The 26588-nt window shown below is 36.1% G+C and overlaps 2 protein-coding genes across 4 annotated transcripts; one reads left to right on the forward strand and one right to left on the reverse strand.

The window, feature by feature from the left end:
- Positions 1–1711: 1711 nt before the first annotated feature.
- sort1b (sortilin 1b) lies at positions 1712–20702 on the forward strand. The gene is made up of 20 exons (XM_053504826.1): positions 1712–2303; positions 4208–4267; positions 5243–5316; positions 5451–5553; positions 5851–6012; positions 6798–6871; positions 8558–8607; positions 10190–10317; positions 10466–10610; positions 10919–11074; positions 11196–11302; positions 12216–12318; positions 13762–13933; positions 14518–14708; positions 14980–15169; positions 15947–16063; positions 16222–16330; positions 16471–16589; positions 16689–16818; positions 18517–20702. The coding sequence occupies exons 1-20, from the start codon at positions 2052–2054 to the stop codon at positions 18529–18531; spliced, it is 2457 nt and encodes an 818-aa protein (XP_053360801.1). The 5' UTR covers positions 1712–2051; the 3' UTR covers positions 18532–20702.
- On the reverse strand, positions 20686–26433 carry ngrn (neugrin, neurite outgrowth associated). Of its 3 annotated transcripts, XM_053504837.1 has the most exons (5): positions 26345–26433; positions 25722–25931; positions 25218–25459; positions 22872–22982; positions 20686–21413 (listed from the first exon to the last, which is right to left on the reverse strand). In XM_053504837.1, the coding sequence occupies exons 3-5, from the start codon at positions 25418–25420 to the stop codon at positions 20822–20824; spliced, it is 906 nt and encodes a 301-aa protein (XP_053360812.1). In that variant the 5' UTR covers positions 25421–25459; positions 25722–25931; positions 26345–26433; the 3' UTR covers positions 20686–20821. The 3 variants fall into 3 exon arrangements, with proteins under 3 accessions (XP_053360812.1, XP_053360813.1, XP_053360811.1); XM_053504838.1 differs by lacking the exon at positions 26345–26433 and having other exon boundaries at positions 25218–25439; positions 25722–26071; XM_053504836.1 differs by lacking the exon at positions 26345–26433 and having other exon boundaries at positions 25722–26070.
- Positions 26434–26588: the final 155 nt, after the last annotated feature.

A 26588-nucleotide genomic window follows, 5' to 3' on the forward strand; every position in this document is an offset into this window, starting at 1 on the left:
TAATTTGTCTGGAGATTTAGAACACACCAACACAATAATTCCTATTATGCAGTTATCACATGATTGCAGTCATGAGATATTGCATGCTACAGAGCTGGCTGGCAAATCATGTGCACAATCAATTTATCAATGGCATTTGACACACAAGATGCACTAATAATAAAAGATCTGTGATCTGTAAATATTGGGTATTTGTTGTAATACATTTAATTTATATAGTTTGTCTCAAACTTATGGTTGCTATACAAATTCTAAAATTAAGTGAAAATTAATTAGCATCACATACAAACCTTGCTCCCTGTCATTACTATTTATCCTTTACAAGGTTGCCGGAGGCCTGGAGCCTTCCCAGGTAACTCAGGGCATGAGATGGGTTACACCCTGAAGAGGGAGCCAATCCACTGAACAGCACACAATTGCACACATTCACACACTATTGATGAAATTATGCAATTTGGAAATGCCAACTGTAGGAGGAAATCCACCAAGCACAAGGGAGATCATGCAAACTCCATGCACATAGACCCAAAGCAAGAATTAAATCCTCAACCTTCAAACCTCCTATACAAAAAGACACAGAGATCAGTTGGATAAGTGCACTATACTAACTCTGTATTTTATTATTTACATTTTTGTGGCATATTAATTTTTTTTCCCTGCCAGTACTTACTGTACATGATAAAATTAGTTACATGAAATAACAGAACACATGGGAGTGTTGCCTCCTATTCCAAAATGTTATTCAACTTTCTGTTATTTCTAACAATATATATTGATTAAAGTTGCATTTTAAAGCTATCGATAGGACACAATCCTATTTGAAAAGAAGATTTGTGGGCGATGAATTGAAAAAGAAGGCAAGTAGGCTTGAGACTAGATTTATTTTGTGGGGCTGGGAAAAGAAAATATGTATACACATTTGCCTCTTCCTTACTTACTGCAGTGAATGAATAAAGTAATTTCATAGTATATAGTAAATAACATAGTAATTAAAAAAGGAAAATGGGTGCATGTTTTAGTTCAGTTGTACTTTGTAAATAACATATTTAGGGGCAGATTTAATAATTGTGGTACATGGGATTTGTTTTAAAATAAGCTAATTCACCAAAGCTAACTTTCTTCTTCTTCTTCTCTCTCTCTCTCTCTTTCTCTCATATTTTATATTGTACACATCTTCAGCAAGACTGCAAATACTGGAGCTAACTATTCTGCAGACCTTGAATTGTCTGTAGCCTTATTTGTAGTAATTTTACTTTATGTATATGCATCTTTTTAACACACAACCTGAATTCATTTAAAGCATTTATACACAAAGACAATTGATAAATGGTAGTGCAAACATAATATAAATTGAGATTATCTTAACTGGGTAAGTGCTGTTTTTTAAAACTTAACATAAAAATGCTAAAGTTTATTGCTTTTTGTTTTTACATAAGACAAGGCTGAAGGTAACATATAATCGCCTTACTTATGAATTTACTTATATAAATATAAAATTAAAGTTGTTGTTGTTGTCCTTGTCGGCGTGGTCAAATGCCCGGATGTTCACAGGGCACCAGGATTCTGTTCGTGCTGTTATTCAAACGAATGCGGCTCTCACGAATGCCTTCTCAACCAAACAAGCCAGGGCTCATACAAACCCTAAACACAAATTTCACAACCAAACATAATCGAGTCGTTCGCCACATCAGCCAATCAGCGCGAGGTCGCTGCAAGGTGCATAGCTACTTTCATCGCCGTACCTTTTCGTTATCTAGTTGGAGGTCCGAGTGCGCTAGTTATTTTTATCGAATATATTTTGTACATGGTAATTTTTTCTAGGTTTGAAATAGGTTTAGGTGTAGTTTAGAACGCGACTTTAATTTGCTTAAAAACTATTTTTTTTCCTAACAGCCCGCTGAGACTGTGATGAGGAGAAAGAGCTCTGTGTCTCAGTCACTGTGTTTTTGTTGATGTTGGCGGCGGCGAAGCTGGGGACAGTCGCGTTTTGACAATTTAGCAAATAACCAAAAGACGTAGAATAATAATAAAAAAGACCACTGGATATCGAAATGGGACGACGGTCGCACTATATTTTGGCATTATTTTTCTTCCCTGCGGTATTTTGTTTGGATTTCAGCGGAACGAGGGTGTCGCGTAAGACGCAGTCTCTTCACATGGATGTAGCGGGACAGACCAGCAGGTCCGCCGTGGAGGTTTCAGATTATGCGCATATGATAAAAAAGAGAAGCGCAGATGACAGCGGGAACACATGCAATAGTCTACAGGGATACAACGCCAAATTACACAGCAACACTCACAGTGTAAGTTTAAACCGGCTCTTCCAGTTACACCCCTGTCATTTAACATTTGCCTTTGCCAAACTGTCCGGTCAGGCCCTTTGACTTTCAATTATTGGGCGTTAATAATATAGGGATGTTTTAGTGCTCTGTTTTATTTTTCATTTATTCATTAGATTTCATTATACTTATGGTATAATGGTATAAAAGGTATAATGTAATGATACTATACTGTGCTTTATGTGTTTAATAATCAGTATTCCTTAAAAGAACATGCTATGGTATGCACGCGCCCTCTTTTTTAATTAAACTTCATTAGTGTAACGGCCAAATCATCAACTGTCACTTTTTGCTCCTTTCTCTCTTCCTCCGCTTATATATATTAAGAGTATATTTATTTGCTCTTAGAGATTCCTTTCACATTGTTGTGTGTTAGATATTAACTCTAGACAACACTCTGTATATATTTCAGAACATTTCTGTCTTTCTTAAATCATACCTGGAGAGAAGTGAGGTTGCTTTATTAGCATGGTGGTTAACATATGAGTAATAACTTGTTAATTTTATTAACTTAAACAGGACAGAACAATTACATCTAAAAGTGCTAAAATGCCAGATTCAATCAAGACCCACTCAATCATTTAAGGATGCCTGGCAAAAAAAAAAAAAAAGCTTTAAAAAAAAAAACAGAAAGCAAGCCACAGGTTAATACAGGTAAACACTCACTTTATTAAGTGTTTATCTAAACAGGAAGGTATAAGCTCCACCTGCTGTGAAGTTTTGCTTTCCGTCCAACCAGCAGGACAGCTCTTCGAACCTGCTCGACTAACTCTGAGCTCAAATTTTAAAAGCATGAACGCCTCATCCACACTGATAAAAAATATTTTTAACACCAGGTTTGCATACGAGTTCGCAATTTGTTTCTCTTTCAGTTCAACGCTGGATCGAGTGCTACCCAAATGTTAACGTTTAACCTCCATTGGCACTTTGCCATTTTAAGTGGTCAAAATGAGACAGCTGGAGCGATGCTTGATGAATTTAGAGGATTTAACTGCTGTGTGCAGAGACATAGATTAAATGAATTAAGAAAAAGAGTATTTTAGTCTTGGGTTTATGCGTTTAGACCTTTAAACTGTAAAATAATGTGCTCTTCTTTTTTGTTTAATGGCGGTTGGAATCCAGTAGGTTGCATTATCTCCACCTGTAGGTCTCATTCTCTCTCATTTTCCCAGCCTCTTAGCAGATTTTTCAGTCCAGCCTTCCTTAAAAACTTCTAATGCTTCCTTCACTGATGTTAAGCATTGGGTGAATGTTATAATCCGCAGTTATATCTAACATCTGAATAATTAAACTAAACCTCATTTGTGCGGTATCCTCAAGGTTACATCATTTCGGCCTTTAGTATGATTCTGTTTCCCAAAATCGTGCAATAATTGATGTACTTTTAAATAACTTAATCAAGTCTGTGGATGAACATATATGTGTATATAAATAATAAATGTTTTTTTAAAAAGTGTACTCCTGAGCATACCACCCCTGTGACAAGGAACAGTACAGTTTGGTACCTTTATTTCTGAGAGTGCAGGGTTTGAGCTTGATAGTATTCATAGACCCTGACCTAATTGCACAAGCATGAGAATATGTTAAATGGAGACTACAAAGCACTTTGTAAGTCACTCTGCTAAAAGCTGTAAATGTAAAATAGTTATGAATATGAATAACATCAATGACAATACTTGTAGACTTGTCCAATTGGAGCTGAAAATATAGTTAAAATTTGATTATGTTCACTGGTGCCGAGTGTACGATACAGTATATTGCACTGCCATTTAGCAAATATCATTGTCCTATAAAGGTACATTATTTTCTATTCTGTTATTTCCTGAATTAGTGTTTAGTATTGTTAACACATTATGTTCCACTTGCAGAACACATTTAATGATCTCAGTGGATCAGTGGCTCTGGCCTGGATAGGAGATGGAACAGGGGTGAGTGTATATGCATTCTGTTATTTCTAATGATTACAGATTTAGAATTGACTGAGTTTTAAGGTTACTAATGATGTAAGCGATGTTCTGTGAAGGTATTCTTACAAAAGAATCCACTAATAATTGTCCTAGTGAGTTTGATGACTCATAATTTACCCTGAACTACATTGTGGCGTCACTGGGCAAGTTTCTTTTAAATAGGTTGTGTTACTACTTTTGTTTTTAGTAAGAAAACCGAACTGTCAGTAAAATGAACACTTTTACAGGCTGGTCATGAGTTTAGCAATGTGGTTAAGTTGCACACAAAATGCTTCCTTTTTAAGTAGTTGGTTGATAACAGTTTGTTCTCCTTCATTGCTTGCTGAATGGATGAGTTTCCCCTACTTGATTATCACTTGGGGTCAAATTGAACTCATACGTTGTGGATGGAAGTGTTTCAATTTTGTTGATTCTGTAGAAATTAGAATTAGAAAGCCTTTATTGTATTGTATAAAATACAACCACATACTGTACACACAGCAGATATACTGTACAAAACACACATTTTTATTAGAATTAAAATTAGAAACACAAAAACATACAACACAAAACTATGCACTTAAATTGTCTATAAGATCATTGAAATAAAATAAAATAAAATAAAAATAAGTTGGTTGGAAGTTCCACAGTAACAAATTAATTGTAATTAGAATTCAAATCTTTTGGTAATTGTGCTGATTAGTTTAAAACTTTTACTGCTATAAATTTATAGAACCCTGCTAGCTTTATATAGACTTGGTGTCCTGGAACTTTCATGTGATTTCCGTCTCTAGCCACAATCGTCAAATTATAGCTATATTTATGTTCCATTTTTCTGGCCTCCTGTTTTTCTGGAAGATCATAGGACTTGTTTTATTGTTTTTGGGTTATGGAGATTTGAAGGCTTTTTCTACATGGCAGTGCAAATTAAGTTCTCTCAATTTTTTTTCTTTACAGGTTGTGTTGGCCTTGACAACATTTCAGATGCCCATTTTCTTGCTACGATTTGGCCAGTCAAGACTTTACAGGAGGTGAGCTACTGTACATTTTAATATGTCCAGATTTGCATGTTTCTTATTTACCCATGTTTCTGCATGTTTTTTTCACGTTTCCAATTAATGTTAAATTTCTTTTCAACATCTACATGTCCGTGCCTCTCTATCAGCGAGGACTATGGAAAGACATTCCAGGACGTCACAAATCTTATTAACAACACATTTATCAGTACTGAGTTTGGAATTGCCATTGGCCCTGAGAATTCTGGTAAGGTGAGTGGTGGTACTAGTAATGTCCAGCATTTGGTAACTGATGTTTTTCTTTTATACCAACTTTTTTTTGTTGTTCCAAAACTGATTTCTTTTGGTAAGTATTAAAAATGTATTGATACCAACTTTCCATCAAATATTATTTCTTCTGCCACTAAACACTATTTCTTGTCAAAATTTAACTTGCTTGTTATAAGTAAATAGTAATATGCTTAAATGTTAGCACAAACACACCATGAAAGTGTTTAATGTTATTAAGTTGTTTTCAATAATAAATTTAAATTCTACCTTTATTTCTAGGTGATTCTTACAGGAGATGTGTCTGGAAGCAGTGGATCCAGGATCTTCCTGTCCACTGACTTTGGAAACCTTTTTACTCCATTGGACCTGCCTTTCAACCCTCGCATACAGATTATGTATAACCCTGAAAATTCTAATGTGCTTGTGGCCATCAGTGACAAGGTCAGAGAGAGAATCATGTCCCTAATTCTTTACTTACAATCTAAATCACAACTACAACTAAACCTCTCTTGGTTTTATCATCACATGTACTGTATGTTTTCCTTGCTGGGATTGTTGTTGTACTTCTGGTTCTTCATGTTCCCCTCCATTCTTCCCTACCTCCCTCTCCAGAGCAGAATTCTTTGAATGCTTCATTATTAGATGTGCTACAGAGCTAGTGCATGCTCGGTTTTGGGGTGTGTCCTTTAAAACACCATAGCACCAGTAACATGCTTGACCTACATTTCCAGTTTCCAAAGCTTTTTTCTCTTAACATGGCAAGGCGGGTTTTGTTGTCTAGTTAATTTCAATAAAGGGAAAAAGCCAAGCTAGTAATAGAATGAAGGAATTTTTTATAAGGTGTAATATCATGAATGATAAGAGAAACTAATGTGTCTCTTAAATGTTTTACAACTACATACAACTATAATCTGTTAAGATGCATTAAATATGTTGCTTACCTATCTAGTTGAAAATAGCGCTCACTGTGGAATAGGAAGAATAAAACATTGGCTGTTACTGTAAAACAACGGGCAACAAGAACTGTTAATTTGTCAAACATAATCACATAATTTTATCATTTTGTTGTGGATTATTTTCCCTATAAGAGCTCAGCTTGCTGTATTTTTCCTTGCTTATTTAGCATCTACTAGAACGGATACAATAGCACAGTATTGTAGTTTATGTGAACAATCCTTGATTACAGTGGAAGTCTTTTCATCTTGTTTTTTTTTTTTTTTTTTTAGAACGAACTCTGGATTTCAGAGGATTTTGCTGTAACATGGAAGAAAATCTACGAGACTGTGTGTGTGGTCAAATGGTAAGAGCCTTTGAGCAAACTTGATCCTGGCTAGCCCTGGCTTCAGTTACATAAATAAACACTCTAATATAGCTCTTGTAGCACACGGGCGATGAGCTCTATGCTAAGTCATCTTGTTTTCCTCAACCTTGATAAAACTGTCTCTTTAAGGAAAAAGTGTTTCTTTACTTCTCTTGAAATAAATATTTATTTTGAAATAAGTGTTTTTTACTTGCACTTGCAGTACAATGATATGAACCAGGATACGAATCGATGCTCATAAAAAATGTGTGGCAAGATTAATGTTTGACCACAGTGTGCTGCTTACTTTGTTATTAACTGCTTGCTTTGTTTTACTTCTGTATCAACAAAGGGCCAATTGTAGGGCTGTTTATATTAGATTTTTTTTCAGTATGTTTACCTCTGTAGTAAAAATATTCTGCTATCCTGTCACCAGTGCAAACTCCACATCCTGATAGACTTGTCCTTGCCTAAGAACAGCTTGTTAAATAGGTCAGGATTAGGTAATCAGCTCTGCCAATCCAAGACTCTTGGAAACTTTTGAAAAGCGTATTTGACACCCAGGTGTGTAAGAAGGCTCGAGTAACCTTCCTGCATTTCAGCGATGAGATGTCAGACTGAGTTCTTATTAAATCTGCAGAGCTCTGTGTAAGGAACTCTATTAGTCACAATTTAGCTGTAAGTCATCTGTGAGAGCATTTACACAAATAAATTGTACTATTTAAAAATACCAGTTAGTTTGAGGAAAAAAAAGTTTATCTCATGAAAAACTCTTGAGTTTGAGTACATTTATATAGAAATAGACACACTAATGTAAACCTGTAATAATATAATTGGTAGTTTATTTATTTCAGGTGCACACAAGCATTGAAAGTTTCTATTAATCTTGTTTTCCTATGAGTGACACGACAAAAAAAAAAAATCCAAAATATATGGTGAAAAGTGAAAGATTTTATCACATGCTATGTTTAATTTTTATGTAGTTGTTATTTACCCTGCATGGAGTTTGCATGTTCTCCCCGTGCTTGGTGGGTTTACTCCGGCTTCCTTCCACAGTCCAAAGATATGCAGGTTAGGCTAATTGGCGTTCCCAGGTGCCCGTAGTGTGTGAATGGGTGTGTGAGTGTGTATATGTGTAGATATACCCTGCTTCGTGCCCTGAGCCTCTTGGGATAGGCTCCAGGTCCCCACGACCCTGATTAAAGTGGGATAAAAGATAAGTGAGTAAGTGAGTGTTATTTATTCACATCCAGACTTAAGTATATGTCTGTGAATATGGCATAAATATTTGGTATGGTTTGATTACCCACAACTTTATGTAAAGTAATAAAAGAAGCCTAGTTATGTCCGAAAGGTTGTGTTCCTGTAATCTGTGATGTCGTCACACAAGAGCAAAGCTGGAATTAATAGTTAACTATACTAAGTAAACCTGCCTGCAATTAATAATTTAGTAAATTTAAAATACCTGCTAACTAGCCTCCGAATCCATTATTTATGGTTGTAGTCTATGATTTCTCCCTCCAAGAAGAGCAGAAAATTTACTTACTATTTCTTTCAAAACACAGGCATTATTCCATCAACCAAATTCACATAATTTGTTTATATTAAAATAAAGCCATACCACCTGGTGGAATGTGAGGTGACTACACATCTTCAACATTAGGGATTTCGTGTGTGTGTTTGCAGGGGAGAAGACAACACACTCTTCTTCACCACCAACCTGAACGCATCCTGCTGTGAGTAACATTTATTGTGGCGCAGGAAGAAAGTGTGCGAAATTGTTTCAGTGTTGGAAACTCTCTAGTGTGGATGGCTATAAGTTATTGCTCTATAAAGGGAGTTTCTAAAAGCTAATTTCCTTTCCCAGGTGTTGGCCTTAAACATCCTATCCTTAATAGGATTAGGTTATTGGATCTTTAATCTATGTACAGAGTCACAAAATTTGCATCATGCAAAAATAAAGCTTCATTTCAGAGTCAGGTTTAATCCCAATCAGTATTAATCATCTTTTTTCTGTATGATTAACTTTTGATTTATGAGACAGACAATGTGATTTAACACAAATAAATGTTTTTATTGACCTGTTTAACGATCGTTGAACATAACTAGCAAGTATGTGGAGTTTAAAAAATGTAAGGGATGACATCTAGTTGTAAAATGACAGAGATTTCTGTTTAGACCTCAACAGTGGTGGACAAAAGTATTTAGACAACATATGTCTATTAGTTCTCCCTCTGCACAGAACAGGTGATATTAAACATTAGTTTTAACCTAGGTCCACATTGGCGCAGCACTGTGGGTGTTTGCATGTCCTCACCATATTTGGTGGATTTCCTCTAAGCACTTTGGTTTTCTTCCGCAGTCTAAAGGCATGCAGGGTAGGGTTTAGGAAATCTCAACTTATGTGGCAAATTTCTGTACATGATTTTCAGGCAGCGATCAAGCAGATGTCTTTTTGACTCTGTGCCTATCTGGATCCAGAAGGTTTTAAAGTATAAAGTACTTTTTACTTAATATTTTCGTGATTGTTGTATAACCGTTTTATTGCATAAAATAACAAATTATTCTTGTCGTTATTTAAAAAAATTTGAGAATGTCACACAAATTGAAACATTAAATTTCACCTTTGCCTTAAGACTTTTGGCCACCTCTGTAGACATGATTAAAATAATCATTTCATCACAGATAAAATTCCAGCTTAAATAAATTTTCAGAACAAAGGAACCATGGGACAGGGGGTTAAGGCTCTAATTCCCTGATTAGAAGGTCAGGAAAGCAACCCCCAACCTCAACACGCTGCCACAGTTGGGTGTATCTTCCAGGCCCTTAACCCTATCTACTCCATGGGAGCCATGACATAAGTGATCCCAACTTCATAACAATCTGGGATGTGTGTGGGAAAGAATTTCCATGTGCTATGAAGTGTACAAATAAAGTGTGCTTCTTCTTCTTCATACTGCTGAAAATAAAATCATGGTAGTATCCATAAATATAGAAGGAATTACCCTCAACTTAAGTACCCCCAAATGAATAGGGATAATTTGTACATTCATGTAACTTGGCTACATTGGACCTAATTAATATTTATACTTGTAGGCAAGTACACTACATACAATGAATACAGACAGTAACTAATTAATATTTAGTTACTGTATGTATTTATTATCTGTAGTATACTTGCCTCAGAAGTCACAGTCTTGTGTCGCAGTGCATGCAGCTTTACAATATGTTTTTAAGCATTTAATGAAATTTAAACTGTTTTATTGATGTATAAAATGTATTATATATTTTATAAAATTTTTCTCTTTTTTTTTTTAGCTGACAGGGGGGAGCTTGTCCTGATAAAATCAGTAGACAATGGCAAAACATTTAAGACAATCGCTGAAAAGATCTACTCCTTTGGCATTGGGGGCCGGTTCCTCTTCGCCTCCATCATGACTGGATCAGTAAGTGCATTATATAAAGATGTTGTATGTGGCTGGTTGCCAATAAGCCACCTGCATATGCGCAAGTTATATTGTTCAAGGCTGTGTAATGTGTATGTGGGTGTGTATGAGCTCATGGACTGGATCTAATGGCACATGTCTCACTTAGGGAATGATGCGAATGATCCATGTGTCAACAGACCAGGGCGAGGAATGGAACATGGCTCAGCTTCCTCCTGTAGGGCATGAACAGTTCTACTCTATACTTGCAGCCAACGATGAAATGGTCTTTATGCATGTAGATGACCCCGGGGGTAAGATTTTGTTAATTCCTAGTCAAATTACCTATTAAACAGGGACATGCCCACATCTGTAATACATTCTTCATCAAAATGCTAAGTCTGTTCTTACAAAATAGCATAATAAAAAAGTACTCTTCTAGTGCAAGAGTATTTTTTTATTTTTTCATTTTACTAACTAATGAGTGCAGGTCACTTTGTCCAGTCACAGGGCACTAAGCACTTGTGACTTTGTAAAGACCTTAATATGGAGAAAATGATCTCAGAGAAGACTAATATGATTTAGTGTTATTAAAGCTTACATATTATCTGTTTTTCTTCAGACACTGGTTTTGGAACCATCTATGTGTCTGACGATAGGGGCATGGTGTACTCCAAATCTTTGGAGCGTCACCTTTACACGGCTACAGGAGGTGACAACGATTTCACAAATGTCACGTCACTCAGAGGAGTATTCATGACCAGTGTGCTAGCTGAAGGTATGACTGTCTTATACCAAAAGTAGACTAATATATGTTGGATTATTTTTTTATAGCATAATTAGGTCAATCTAATACTAACTAGTCTTCCGATTGATCGCATCCCCTCTTTCTCTTATAGACAACTCTGTGCAGACAGTGGTAACGTATGATCAGGGAGGAGAATGGGTGCCCTTAAAGAAACCAGAGAACAGCCAATGTGATTCCACAGCTAAAGATAAAAATAAGGTGAGGGACAATGAAAGACGGATTCATCACTGAACAGCACTTTATAATGTCATAGGAATATGCAGAAAGCTATTGAAAAAAAAAAAGTGTAAGCTTTTCAAATTTTGTCCTCTCTGGTAGAAAAATAAATTATAGCAAGTTTTAAAATCTTTCACAACACGGGTTGTGAAGCATGCTTTCTTCGCCATGTTTTTGAATCACACATTCTCAAGTCTTCACATTCAGATTAAATTCAGGGCTTTGTTAGAACCCGGCACTAAAACAAACGATAAATAGAATACTGAAGTAGTAATAACAACAACCAGTAGTGACTTCTTTGTTATAGTAGTGTGCAGCCCAAGTGTTTCAAGTGTGACTCATGAGTTTTTCCTCATAATTAATAACTTTGAAATATGCAACGAGTCACTCACCATCCTTTTAGACACTAGCTAGCAAATTTAAAAACAACATAAATTCAGCAACAAGGATAAACTAGATAATTACCCTCTATCATTCTCAACAAATCTGGGAACAAGTAACTGCCTTAATTATTGCTCAAGCTAAAATGTTGTGTAGTATTGTATTTTATATCACTCTCTTACTTCCATTTGCTTTGTTTACTCTCCTCCTCTCTGTCCTGATTGGCTGTACCTCCAGGTAGTCAGATATAACTTGTGCATGATGTGCTTTTGTGGCATGATAACATTCGACAAATCTGAGCTATCATGTGGCATATGCACAATTTTTGCAAGGTACAACCTGATACAGTTTCTCAGCAGCACAGGAACATAGAGTACTTTGTTATCCATTAACAAAAAATAGTTAAATAGCTTTAAATGATTTAGTTTTATGATGAGTTGTTTCAGTAAAAAAGATATAATGTACCATATATTATATGTGTGTATTAATCTTGCTTTCTTTTCTCTACCTACAGTGTAGTCTTCATATTCATGCTTCTTACAGTATCTCAATGAAGCTGAATGTTCCAGTGCTGCCTCTGACTGAGCCTAATGCTCTTGGACTGATAATTGCTCATGGTACTGTTCTCACACAGACACACACAGACACACACAGACACACACACACGTTAGATCTCCCATATAAAGCACAAACTTTGTTTAATTCACACATTGTCAGTAGGCCCCCATCCTGGACTTACATGCTAACATGTAAAAAAAAAAATAAGGGGGATCTTGGTTTGTTTTCCAGGCACAAGTCCTCCTTCTCTAGAAGTAAAGAATTCAATTGCTTGGAAATACACATTTTCTTGCCATGATGGCAACTAATAAACTCTGATTATTTATGATTGTGTTTTTAAAAACTGGTGTGAACAGTGCAAGGGGTTTTAAAGTTTCATTGCTATGTGTTAGTGGTCTAGGGAGGAAATGACTGTTACTGGCATTTGTGGTTAATTAAATAGAACGTGCATTGCTAGTTCTAATTTTAATTCTCCTAAACCAAGATTAAGACAATCTGTTTACAGATATTTTTACACTATGTCTTTTAGACACATGGAACAGAAGCTGTGTACATGGAAATCATTTGTTTCAATCTGATTGTAATCATTCTGATGGGATATTCCAATTTGACTGTTAATAATGAGTGAATGATAATGTTTGTTTACATGCTAATGCACTTTTTTGACATGCGCAAAATGGTTCTGCTTGCTGTGAAGTACTTAATCTTTCAGAATTATAATGCAAGAGGTATTTTTCTTTAATTTTAAAGTAAGGTTAGGCTTCTCATTTCTTCTGATAAATCCAGCTTTCTGTGTTATGATTAATCAAAAGAATTCAGTCTCATTTATGATTGGCCCATTTTTTTTACATCTAACCAATCAGTTCCCCTTCTTCAGTGGATGAAAGAGCAAAGTAGAGACTGGTGGGAGAGAGAGTTATTTTCACAGAGCTGAAGGCAAAATTTCCCTTCCAGAAACTCGTCATATTACTGTACCTAATGTTGCCCCCACATAGGACAAACTTGCAGAAAGAATACAGATGGGCCCAAAAATGTATACACACTTAAAGAGTTGTTATCCATGTCCTCTGTATGTTTATCCTGACAACAGAGCAATGATCTGATCATATGCTCGCATAGTTAACATTGACCTGTCAAATGGATTTTCAAAGGTTTGCATCATCATCTCATTCTGACTGATCGAAATGTTTGTGATGCATTTTTATTTGGATTGGGATATTAGTCCAATTAATAGTGGAATATTATTGCCCATGTAAATGCACCTATAGAGCTGGTTGCCGAAAAGATTTGTTGGTTTCCAGAACCTGCACTTGCTCTAGCATTGGCACAATGTCTGTGTTAAAGAGATGATGCTGCTCTCACAGTTTCTACCGCTCAAACTAATTAAATAACAGCAACATATATTAACTCTTTGAACAGTGTTTAACCTGCAACATATATTAACAGCAACATATGTTAACTCTTTGAACAGTGTTTAACCTCGCTTCTACTCTCACTTTCAGGCAGTGTAGGAGATGCCATCTCAGTGCTGACTCCCGATGTATATGTATCTGATGATGGTGGCTACACATGGATGCGTGCTCTCAAGGGCCCCCATCACTACGCCATCCTTGACTCAGGAGGCCTGCTAGTGGCTGTGGAGCACAACCCCAAAGTGCCAGTTTCTCAGATCAAGTGAGTACCTGAACTAAATGTATGGCAAAAATATGGTATTTAAATGTCGTATACTTGTTTCCCTTAATCATTTTGATTAGCTTCTTTTAATTCAGTAGTTCAGCAGTTCTTTGTTTTATTTGATCTGAGGTTTTAGGGTGGAAATGCAGTGGCAAATCAGCATAACCATTCATTCTAGATTTGCTTTTAAGCTACAGAAGGACAAAAAAAACTTTCCATTTAAACTGATTTCCATTACCCAAAATCTTTCACTCTTCTCTATAAAACCTCATTAAGTTTTTTTTTTTTTCCTTTAAAGTATATAAATGTATATTGGGGAAAATGCTGGCACAAAATTTAAAGACCAGTTGCAGCCCCACAAAATCATTGTTTTGCTATGTTTATCCAAGTCTCAGATTTGATCTCTATCTGAAACCCATGGTGTAAAAAGAATAGGGAACTTTTTTGCATGCCAAAATTTTTTGTTGTATGGTGGGTCACTTCTGATCTCGTAGTGAGCTGCAGAATATTTTGTGGTCAGTTGTGTTAGCCATGAGTCGTACAAAGCTGGAAACCTATGTACTTAACATTTTCTCTTTCATCAGATTTTCTACAGATGAGGGCCAGTGCTGGCATGTGTACAATTTCACTGAGGAGCCAATCTATTTCACTGGGCTTGCCTCAGAGCCAGGGGCTCACTCCATGAATGTTAGCATTTGGGGCTACAGAGATTCTGTGCTCAGCCAGTACTGGGTCTCGATCACCATTGATTTCAAAGAGCTCCTGACTCGGGACTGTAAGTATTTTTAGATTCTGTCTAGGAGATGTACTGCCATGCAGAATTGTGTTTGTTCAGCATTAAATGTGATTATTCATATGAACTATCATGAAACGAGGGTCAGTAATAGGAGTGAGCAGTCTGAGTAAGTGGCTTTCCTTCATCAAGCCAAGACTGAATTGATGCAGGTGTTAAATGTCACAACTCTACAGCTTTCACCATTGTCTGAATAAACCTCTGTATAAAAACTACATTATTCTTAATGGTTCTGTGTCATTTACGTTGTAAGGTGCTGATAAAGACTATGTGCAGTGGCTGGCGCATTCCGATGACATCAGTGATCCTGAGGATGGCTGCATGCTGGGTTACAAGGAGCGTTTTTTGCGGCTCAAGAAAGACTCTGTGTGTTGGAACGGACGTGATTATGTCGTCACCAAGCAGCCCACACCTTGTCTCTGCACGCTAGATGACTTTCTTTGGTCAGTGTCCATACAGGTTCATTGAACATTATCTTTAGTGTATTTGTAGATTTTATCTGGATGAGTAAAAGCATGTAGCTTATTTATTGGTATTGGAACACTTGGTACTATTGAATGTTTGGCAACTTTTTTGTATCTGAACAATTCGACCAGCTGCCAAAAGAATTCTGACCAGTCTTGCCCGCAGTTATTGTTTTTGTTTGCCCTTGATGTGTGTACTGAACTGAGTTGGTTTTATGTCTCAAAATATAAACAAATTACTACTTAAACTCTAGCAAACCTAATATTGAAGTCAAATAAGTGAACTCAGTAGAGTGTCTTTATCCCACAGACTTCTCATCTGACCACTCTTTCTACATGTTTAAAAACAAAACTGCCGAGTAATGCTGTGTCAAAAATAAGCATACAAATAAATCATATAAAAAAAATAAGCTGTTGTATACAGGCCCAAAAGTCTGAGTCCAGAGGCAGACATTTATTTAAAGAATAATGCTCAAATTATTGCTCTCCGATTTCACAACACTTGTGTGCTGCCTTATACAAGGGTGTTGCACATTTTTTAATGTGGCCGAGCTGATGTTGTTAAATACAGAGATGATTTCCTCCTTTAGTGTTGGCTACTTCTGAGAAAAAATAAAGTGGTGTTGGGTCTGGTTCTATCAAACTTATATTGTCTGTCTAAAGGCATTTTCGTCCAGCAAACCACCAGGGGATTTTTGTTCATACAAAAAAATGTAGTATCTAAAGCTTATCGATGCCTTTTGCTTTGTCTCTTAGTGATTTTGGATATTACCGTAAAGAGAACAGCTCAGAGTGTTTGGAGCAGCTTGAGCTCAAAGGCCATGATCTGGAGATCTGCATCCATGGCAAGAAGGAACAATTGCAGACCAATGGGTAAGACTTATTTCCTTCTCTTATTTATTACACCATTTCCACCGTTTCACCATCCTCTTTCTTTCACATCTTTAAGCTGCATTGGATGTTTAGCACCTTTTTTGTATTTTGTATTGATGACAAACAGAATTGACATGTAAGGTTATGGTACATCATAGGTATCGGAAGATTCCTGGAGACAAGTGTGAGGGTGGTAAAAACCCTGAGCGAAAGGTGATTGATATGAGTACAAAGTGTATCAGCAATCTACTGGATCCACAATTGCAGGTGAGAATACAGACTGACACTGATCAGAAATATCATGAAGGGAATGGGGGTAGTAAATGACTATTTAATAATTCTGTATTGAGTTGTATTGTATGTTTTTTTTTTTTTTTTTCTTTTTTTTTATCCACCATTTCTGTTAGACTCAGGAAGTGGAGCAGCCAAAACATTCTGCCCTTATTATTGTGGTGGTGATTGCTGTCCTGCTGATAAGTTGTGTTGCTGGGGTTATTTTTGTTAAGAAGTACGTCTGTGGTGGAAGGTCAGTCAAGTTTTTAGCTTGAAGCGTTTCATAATAAATCTTGTTGTTCTAACGTGCCTAAAGAGAGATGTTGTAACATCTCTTTGCTGTGGTTTGCAGATTTCTGGTGCATAGATACTCCATTTTGCAGCACAGTGTCGAGGCTAATGGCATAGAGGGAGTGGATGAGCCTTTGGATACAAATGTGGCAGGACACCCAAAGACCAGCTTCCATGAGGACTCAGATGAGGTATGCTCACTGTTACATAAGGTGGACAATGGATCAATGTTAATATGTTAACAGGTGCTAATTTCTACCGTTACCTTTTAAACATATTTATATTCATTGTTACCTATAGTACCAGTCAAACGTTTGGACACCAGGTTAGATTTATTTTCTACATCTAAAACAATACTGAATTCATTCAAAACTATGAAATAACACATGGCATTGGGTAATTAAGTAACAACAACAACAGTCAGTTGTTATTTTCAGACACAAAGGTCAACTGTTCTGCAATAGTTCTTGCAAGAACAATATTGTCAAGTCCATTTTCAAAACCGATCAAGCACCATGATGAAACCGGCTCTCATGAGGACCATCCCAGGATGGCAAGACCAAAACTTACCTCTGCTGCAGAGAAGACCTTTATTTAGAGTTTCCAGGTTTAAAAAAATCACCAGTAAACAGACATTAAGTAAATAGCACACATCTCAATATCAACAGTTAAAAGCAGATCAATGCACAAAAATGCCTTCAGCATTGTTTTACAATGTATAAATAAATAAAAATCAGGAAAGACCATTGAGTTAAATAGTGTGTCTAAACATAGAAGAAGCACATATTACAGGCTCTTTTTGTGCAAAATATTTTGGGCATGTGTCACAAGGGTGTTAAAAGCACAAATGCTAAAACTGAAACATCTAAATTGTTTTGGTTATATCAGTGTGATTTGGTTAATTGGATTTTTTTTTGGACACAAAAAACAAAGGCAGACAAAGCCAGAAGTACCAAATACATGTTATCATGTCTTTTGTATGGAAAGTGATCACAACACCCTAATTGGTGTAGCATTATACACACTGTTAAATTTTCTTAGTGAAAAGAGTACTAAAATATTCTATTCAAGTAAAAGTAATTTTATTTTTATAAATTCTGCGGGTCTCTGTGTAGTGCAAAAAGAACCACGGCATATACATCTCAAATGAATTGTTCTTGATTAAAGAAAACCCTTTTGCAAATTAAAGTGCAATGTCAAAATAAAACATGTTGAGGCAACATTTAAAACAGACCTCATTTTAGCTGGGTCCTAACCAGTGATACCTGACTTGTCTATTTCCATCTTTCTTGCTTGTGGTTTTAGCGCCAGTTTGTTCTCCTGTCCATAGTTTATTGAAGTGTAAATGGCACTGCGGGGTAGATAGGAGCTCTAGATTTTTTTTTCCTTGCATTTTTATTTACATTTATTTAGTAACATGTGATTTAAAATGTAGTGCTTAAGAATGTTTTGTTTAAGGTGTACAAGACTTCAAACAAAACAAGTCCGGCAACAATAATTTGCCAAAAATGAGCAAACTTGAATGAACTTTATAAAGTTTTTTTAATCTAATTTTGCTGTCAAACGGGTTACTTATTATGCTTCTTATAAAGTACTGGTCACACTGGTATTTTCCAGTTTCCTGCTACTGTTGCTTGGCAGCATGTGGAAAAATATTGACCGTCACTGATACTGTATGTGATAGGCCTTTTGTTGTAAAAAAAAGTACACAGTACACACACCTTTTTTTTTTTTTTTTTTTTTTCCTTGTTAGCACCTAGCAGTATGACCTATGGATTAGTTTTCCCAGGATTTTCCCAGAATTGCATTTTTTTCTTTTATATTTAAAACATTCTTGGATGGATATAACACTTAGAAATCAAATCAAATAAACTTGTTTTCCCCTGCAGGACCTCCTGGAGTAACAACAATGAGTCAGCGCCAGCAGAAACTAGGAGCTCTCGGTCTCCTTTTATTCCTCGGGCACCTTTACTGCTGTTTCTATTCCTGCTCTAAAGCACAACCCAGCCTTGAGCATCTTCAAGCCTCGAATAACTCCGCTCTAGTTCCTGCTTCTTCAGTAGGAGTGAATTGCAGTTTTGCTATTAAAGCATCTCATAAAGTTAACTGTGCAGTCAGTGGTTAAATGACTGGAGCTTAGATGATACCTTGCCTGGGGAGCAAGCTTTATAGGAGGACAATATCTCAGAATTAACAGTAGGGCTTTTGCCATGGCACTTAACTCTTATACAGAACCTTTTACCTTCTTTACAAATTTATGCTGATCAGAGTAAGTGGTACTGATTGTAGTGTAAAAAGTTAGTCTGGGGATAACAGTGAATCATATCACCTCAATATTTGACATAAGCATGAAATATGACTGTGATATTAGAGATATTTTTGATATGAGATATATTTCCCCACTTCTGTTATTTGGAAAATATTCTATCAAAAATATATGGTTAATCAAGTTTTATCAAGCATCAGAAAGCAATACAGTGCATAGATACAGTGCATCTGCATGTATCCGCATACTCATAGGCCATACTTTTGTCAGTTTCTCTAAAAGGGAGAAAAGATTTAGTGTTCTTAAAATAATGCTACTGTGTAGATGCCTATTATAATACCTCCTTGTGGCTGTATAAACAATTTATTGAGAAGGTTACCTTATTTTACCCAGAGGAAGGGAGAATTTAAATGTGGAAATGTGGAAAGAAATGTTGGGGTTGTATCTAAGTATACTGTAAATGTCCTGGGATAAATTTGTAGTTGACTGTTAGTTTTATAATAATTTTCTGACATTTTGTGTCGCTCAGCAGTTTTTGCACTGTGAACTACAAAATGGTAAAATGAGGCCGACGGGCACTTTTGTAAAATGTCTAAGCAAAAACCTGGCTTTGAGAATCCCTGCTGATGGACAAATAGGAGTCATACAATATTTCCATGTCATGTCATATCCATAGTTCTACTTTGTATAAAGGAAGCTCACATATAATGTCTTTTTCATATTTTGAGTTTGTATGCTCAGGTGAAATTTGCAGTAATTCTAAAACATTAAGCAATACCTTTTCATGATTAGTTGACCATGAGACTAACAAATACAGAATGGGCCCATTGTGTTTAAACTGAGAACAAGGATGGATCCCGTCAACCCCCCACCTCCTGAAAGGCAACCCAGGCGAAAAGCTTTGACTATTCAAATCAGTAGAACATGACACCTTTTGAGATTGTGTGTTTTGAGACCAAGTTAACTCGCTGTTCGTTTGATAGATTTTAGCTTCTTATGAGATCTTCAATGTATCACAACCAGCATGTTTTTATTCACCCAATGAAACACTGTCAGAATTGCTTTGTAATTTAATAATCTATACTCTGTTCTTTTTCTTTTTGTGTTTATTTACAGTTTAACTATAACTACATCTTATTTAAGACAGTTACCTATTGGTTTTATTAAGGCAGATTTTATTAAGAAGTAATAATGGTGTGTATATTGATTCAAAGTGCCTACTGTGAAGGTGTTTGCACTTTCAAAAAGAACTTTTAAGCCCATCTGGTTAAAGGATTGACATTAAGGAGGCAGATTCTCGTAGATTTAATAATTTACTTGATAGACAGGTGTTGAAGCTGATTAATATGTTCCTTGATTTTTTTTTTTTCTTTTGAATTTGGGTCATGTGTGAAAACTGAAGGCTTCTCATGAAGTAGTGTTCGATATACTAAACCATCAGGGTTTAACAGTTTGCCATTTTGGAAAATTATGCCTAAATATGTAAAAATTCTCTATTGTGTTTTAGGATTAATTTTCAAAGCGTACTTCTATGCATGCTTTCTTAGCGAATAGGTCACGACACACTTCGGTGGCGGTTGGGGTTATACTTTTAAGATGACGGCTGCAGCACAAAGACTATATGGGGTTTCCTACTTGAAGTTAAGATGTTTGCTTTGTGGGTTGTAATAAGTTTCTTGCCTTTGATAATCAATGTAAATAACATGAAGCTGGCTTTGTAAATATAAACCTAGAGTTACCTTTGTATTCCCCCAATTTTGCTCTGTATATTCTGAAATAAATAAGACTCCACCCTTTTTGTCTAATTTATATTCCTGCAACATTTGCATTTTATATACAAGTACACATATAGCATTAATTATTCCATACATATAAGACTAAACATTTCCCTGACAGTGCATTTAATCGTTCATTCAAAAAATAATTATTTAGATCCTGTACAAAAAGTTGCCGTCGCTGTCATAAAACTCCCTTCCTTTTTGTTCGACTGCACTGGGCTTTTCCTGCAGAGTGTGGATAAGTTCTTCCAGTCCTTCATCTGTGAAAACCACTCCATCCCACTCCTCTTCCTCCTCCTGTTCTACACCTTTCTCTTTAACATCTTCAGTCTCTTGCCGCGCAGCAGGCTGCTCCTGCACTGTCCCCTGAGCCACCGCTGATATCTGAGCTGTCCTTACTGAAGAGGATGGAACGTTAGCAGCAGTTGGAACCAGTCCTGATGCAACCACAGCAGGAATCAGAGCTGTGCTGGTCAATGCAACGACTGTGCTCGTGTTCCCAGAGGAAGGCAAAGCTGGCACGGTGTTGTTGGGTAAAGCTGGGTGCGATTGGCTCGTTTTACCGTCTTTCAGGGAAAGCTGTCTGACTGCGGTCAACACTTTGGCATCCTGTTTAAGCCTTCTCACAGGAGGTGGGGTAAACTTGCTGCGAAGGACTTTGGAGATGACGTCGGTGCTAACAGAAAACCCCTCTGCTAATCTCTGCAATGTCCATTCCTGCGGTGACTCCTGCTTTAGGTACCTGATAACAGATCAAAAAGTCAGTACACTTTTTAATGTACTGTACACAGCTTTAATGTTACATCGTTCCAGTGGTGTGGGTCTTACACAATTTGGTGTATTCCCCCAGCTCTAACAAATCAACATCCTCCAGATGTGGGCGATGTTAATTATCCTACTTGCTTTACAGTAAATCAGGCATATTGAACAGGGAGAAAAGACAGGGTTTTTTTTTAACCAGGGTTTAAAATTAATATCCTTTGTTCCTTTTTTACTACAGCAATTTGCAGAAACATTTTGTTCCATTTATTAAAGGTCCCGTATTTTACTATTTATCAAGTTAAAATAGGTCTGGGTGCAACACTATGCATCCAGGTGTTAATATTGTGTTTTATAGTTCTTCCAAATTTTAGTACTAAATCTACTTAGTTCTTTGCTTGTTGCAAATAAATATTGTCTCTCTGTAACAGAGTAACATCATTGCCACAACAACATATGTCTTCTCACATGTTTTTTTAAAGGAATGAGACGCTACTGGATGCATCAGTTAAAGTTAAATAACTTGTTGCAGCTCAACTATATTAATCAATACCGTAATTATTCAATGGATGGCTATTAACTATTTGTTTTGTTATATCCAGGTGGTGACATTATTATGGCTGGACAGGGTATGAGGTCACAATATGGGAATATCTAATTGGCTTGTTTAAGCTCAGGCAAATATAAAAAAACTAGAAAATGGACAAAAAGCAGAGAATTTTTTTCCTTGTCTTATTAATTGTACGCACACACTGTAGACGTGTCTGAATGTCTAAAATGACTAAAAAGTAAATTTGGCATGAAGTTCCCTGTAAGAATGACACACCAATACTTGTAACATCTGCAAAACAATTTCCTATAGCACTTTTTTTTTTTTTTTTTTTTTTTTTAACTGTTGAGGTTAACAGAAAAGAGAAAAATAATATGAATAACACTTTTCTGGTCACCAAACGACTTGAAAACCTTCTGTCCTAAAAATACTGAAAACTTTAGTTTACAAATTTACTTCTGATGGTTATAAATTGAGACCGAATAATCCATACAAAAATTATGAATAACTGTCTCCACATTCACACTATTAGCATTAGCCATTCTTTTTTTTTTTACCTCACAATAATCTAGCAACTTTTTTGATCACACTGTTTAAACTTGCAGCATTCGTCCCCTGACCCCTGAAGGATCAACAAAAAAAAAAAAAAACATTTACAATTATTTGTTATAAAAAAATAAGACAAGCACATGTTGCATAAAATGTTACATAAGTGTACATTGTTTTGTACTTATTTTATGTCATAAACATAAAATCATTTCTTCATTTCTCTAATCTGAATTACTGAAATGAGCATCAAACCTAGTGACTTATACAAACAAAGACGAGAATGCCTTATATACAGTACTTTTAAACTTATACACAAATCTATATAGAGGACTCCTACAGTACCTGATCTGCTGAATGGCATCCCAATTTAATCTTCTTTCTGGGGCTCCAGAGCTGCTTAGCTTCCGCCTGATCATGTGGAATTTGGCAGATTTCTCCTTTTTCCTCTCCTCTCTATTCAAAAATAAAAAAAGAAACCTTTACTTGTCACATATACTTTTAAAGAACATATTTTATTCACATGTCCCAGCTTGTTAGGAAGGTGGAGTCAGGTGATCATGGTGTTCCTGGAGCAAATTGGGTTAAACCTTGGTGAAGCTTGGCGGTGCTGGGGCTTGAAGCCTTGATCTTTTGTTTAATAACCCAGAGCCTTAAACACTGAGCCTCAGCTTTTACTTTAATGTGTGTGATACATGAATGCTTTAATGCTGCATTTTCTCTTAATACCAGACTTCACAAGCAGAAAAGTTTACTCTCTCATTCACCCTATTCCCCCACCCCTCAAAAAAATTTATAAATAAAATTGCAGACTTCGCCCTCTTCCAGAAGATGAAGATTCAACTCCTTCAACATAGTCCCCTTGCACACCAATACAGCGTTCCCAGCATCACTGCAAATTCACGTTGGATCTTCACAGTGGTGTCAAAACGCCAACCTTTAAGTTGAATCTTCATCTTCTGGAAGAGGTAACGTAGATAAACAGAGCTAATCTCTTTTGATACCACTTAGAAATACTCTGTACTTCTTACATAACCATTGAATGAACTGTGACGTTTGGTTCTTAAAAAAAAAAAAGAATCTTTACGAAAAAAAAGAATGCAATATATTTAATGATACATTTCCATATATAGGAAACTAGTGCTTATATTTATTAATATTTTGCAATATATGAATGGACCATGTATGGATACACAGTGAGGTCAATAAGTATTTGATCACCCTGTGATTTTGTAAGTTCTCTTACTTAGAAATCATGGAGGGGTCTACAATTTTCAGCATAGGTGCATTTTCACTGTGAGAGACGGAATCTAAAAATAAAAAATCCAGAAATCACATTTTATGATTTTTTTAACAATTTGTTTTGTGAATTACTGTGTCAAATAAGTATTTAATCACTTGCTTATCAGCCAGGTGAACGTAATTTACATTTAGGCATTTGGCAGACGCTCTTATCCAGAGCGACTTACATTTTTATCTCATTATACATCTGAGCAGTTGAGGGTTAAGGGCCTTGCTACTTACATTTACATTTAGGCATTTGGCAGACGCTCTTATCCAGAACGACTTACAAAAAGTGCTTTAATGTTTACATCATTGGCTACTTGGTGGTTGTGGGCTTTGAACCTGTAATCTATCGAACCGTAGTCCAATGCCTTAACCACCGAGCTACCCCCTGGCCCATACGGTATCAGTTCTATATAGTTAACATGAACGTTATTAGTTCTATATAGTTTATATTCTATAAATAAAGACCAAAATGTTTGTTTGTATAATGGTTATCTTGTTAATTATATACACTTTACTTTAACCAGGCCTTTTCAAAATTATGCCACCTCGGAAACCTTTGAGGAGAACAACAATCTCAACGATGAAACAGCAGGAGAATGTCCTGGAGTCTCCATTCGCACCAAATCCTCAATCAGGTAAGCAGCAGCTCACGAGCAAACTCAAGCCCACCACTCAACCTTCAGACAGTTGGAAATGGAGTGGTTGAACGGTGTTTAGTTAAATCTCAAATGTTTTAAAACATTCTTTTTTCATTAGATACATCCATTAGATACTAAGCAGCTTCAGGAGCAACAACCACCATAAGAGAAAACTTTTTCAGCCCTGTTCCTGTAGCCCTTACATCCAGCAAGCAACCAATTTTCCCTTAAAAATTTTTATCTCCTTTTTGACCGATTCTTTCCACTGAAAGATTGTTACAATGACCCCAGTCATTTCTACACTTCTGATTTTGACAAATTTCTATTTTCTTCTTCTATATTTGCTATATTGATATTTTCTTCTTATTTGTACAGTATATTTTACTTTGTACAGTATATTTTACTAGTTAATTTTATTTTCTAACATATTTCTTTTGATCATATTTATTTCTTATGTACAAGCTTTTATTTTTTTTAAGGTCACTGGCAGTTGTATAAGCATTTCACGGCATATCGTACCGTGTATGACTGTGTATGTGACAATTATTTTTTTTATTTGAATATATTTGAATCAGAAAACCAAATCATTTAATAAATTGACAGTTAGTATATAGAGAAATATTTTCTTTGCATAAGGGTTAAGACATTTGTTAACAGCACCTGATTTAAATAAAAATTGATATTGATCTACAGCGGCCTGCGAGCCCATTTATACCATCTGCCATTTACATAAATTGTGTTCCTATTCCAAATCACAACTCACTTCACGAGAGCCTCCAGTTTGGATTCCACTTCATCCATGTCAAGGTCATCTTCTGAAATATCACGCTGCTCCGTCCTTCTGTTTCCTGAGAGGGATTGACTGGGAGTAACAGAACCCGTCCAGGTCCTGGCACTGCGACTGGCATGGAGACAACTCAGTGCTGGAGGAGACGCCAGAGACACCAGCCTGAGCCGAGTGACCATGCTGATACACAAACACAGCCTGGCACACACGATGGAGACCTGTGTTAGCATGATGTACCCAAAATAAAACAATGTTTCATTAACAGCAGTGACATGAATGTCTTACTCATACAGTATATAACATAGATCACAGCACAGAGGAAACCATTAGGGCAGTGCAAGTTTATTTATTTAATAACGCAGTTTCATTTATTGAAAATTTATTAAATACTCAAAAACCTGTTCATAATATATTATAAAATAATATACAACATGGAAATCCTGCACTCTATATTATTATTTATTTTAAGAGACGACTTACCAAAATGCATTAAACGCGGAAGAACTGCTTTTTCTTTAAAGTCAGAAAAACACAAGCACGTGGACAAACATTTCCGCCACCGCGTCCAGACGTTCGAGGTTATTTAAGTTGCACCGGAACTACTTAGCGTGCCACTGAGATGTACGTTGCGCCTGCAAACTAAAATGGCTGTCCTCTACAAGAATATTTGCTGCAATTTATGTTCGGTATCTGTAGAAAAAAAGCTCAATTAATTATGTCAGACATAATTAGCAGTGACCAATTCCAGGCTAAAAGTACATTTAGACAAAAATGTTCCTTGTAAAAACAATTCAGGCTTGAGAAAAACTGTCTCACTCTTAAAAAACAATAAAAATTATTTGCATCAGCATGATGATCATCAGCGGCAGCTTATATCAAATAATGGGTTACATGAGCAGTATTTTTATTGATACAACAGATATCAGAAAAAATTAAAATTATAAATAATATGACAAGAACACAATGTGTTTATGAACACATTGATTTGTTATAAATATTCAATACAAATGATACACCATAATCAGCATAAGTTAATAACATTAGCCGCTATAAACCGCATTGTTTTAAATAACCCAGAAAAAATAATTAACATCAAAGATTACACCAAGTCAGCGAGGTTAACTAGGAAAATCGCCCTTTCTAAAATGGCGGCGCAGTTGACGTGCTTGGTTCAGTCCCTCTTGCGTTTCCGCTCCAGACTTCAAAAACAGTCTCACGTGTTTCTGAGTATTTTCTCCCCGCCTGTAGTTATTGGAGCTCTGATTGGCTAACGGTATCAGGCCTTCTGCGCTTGGATTGGCTCGCAACATCTATCTAGTAGGAAAACAGCCAATCATTACTCAGAAG

Source organism: Clarias gariepinus, chromosome 9, assembly GCF_024256425.1.
Source record: "Clarias gariepinus isolate MV-2021 ecotype Netherlands chromosome 9, CGAR_prim_01v2, whole genome shotgun sequence".
Classification (NCBI taxonomy): Eukaryota; Metazoa; Chordata; class Actinopteri; order Siluriformes; family Clariidae; genus Clarias; species Clarias gariepinus.

Bases quoted from the DNA above. Each gene is read 5' to 3' on its own strand.
- sort1b (XM_053504826.1), top strand. From the start codon at position 2,052: ATGGGACGACGGTCGCACTATATTTTGGCATTATTTTTCTTCCCTGCG. The intron at 5,554-5,850 runs GTGAGTGGTGGT...CTTTATTTCTAG, and splicing joins GCCCTGAGAATTCTGGTAAG to GTGATTCTTACAGGAGATGT. The intron at 16,590-16,688 runs GTCAGTCAAGTT...TGTGGTTTGCAG, and splicing joins AAGTACGTCTGTGGTGGAAG to ATTTCTGGTGCATAGATACT.
- ngrn (XM_053504837.1), bottom strand. From the start codon at position 25,420: ATGGTCACTCGGCTCAGGCTGGTGTCTCTGGCGTCTCCTCCAGCACTG. The intron at 22,983-25,217 runs GTGAGTTGTGAT...ATTTTTGAATAG, and splicing joins AAACTGGAGGCTCTCGTGAA to AGAGGAGAGGAAAAAGGAGA. The intron at 21,414-22,871 runs GTACTGTAGGAG...ATCTGTTATCAG, and splicing joins GATGCCATTCAGCAGATCAG to GTACCTAAAGCAGGAGTCAC.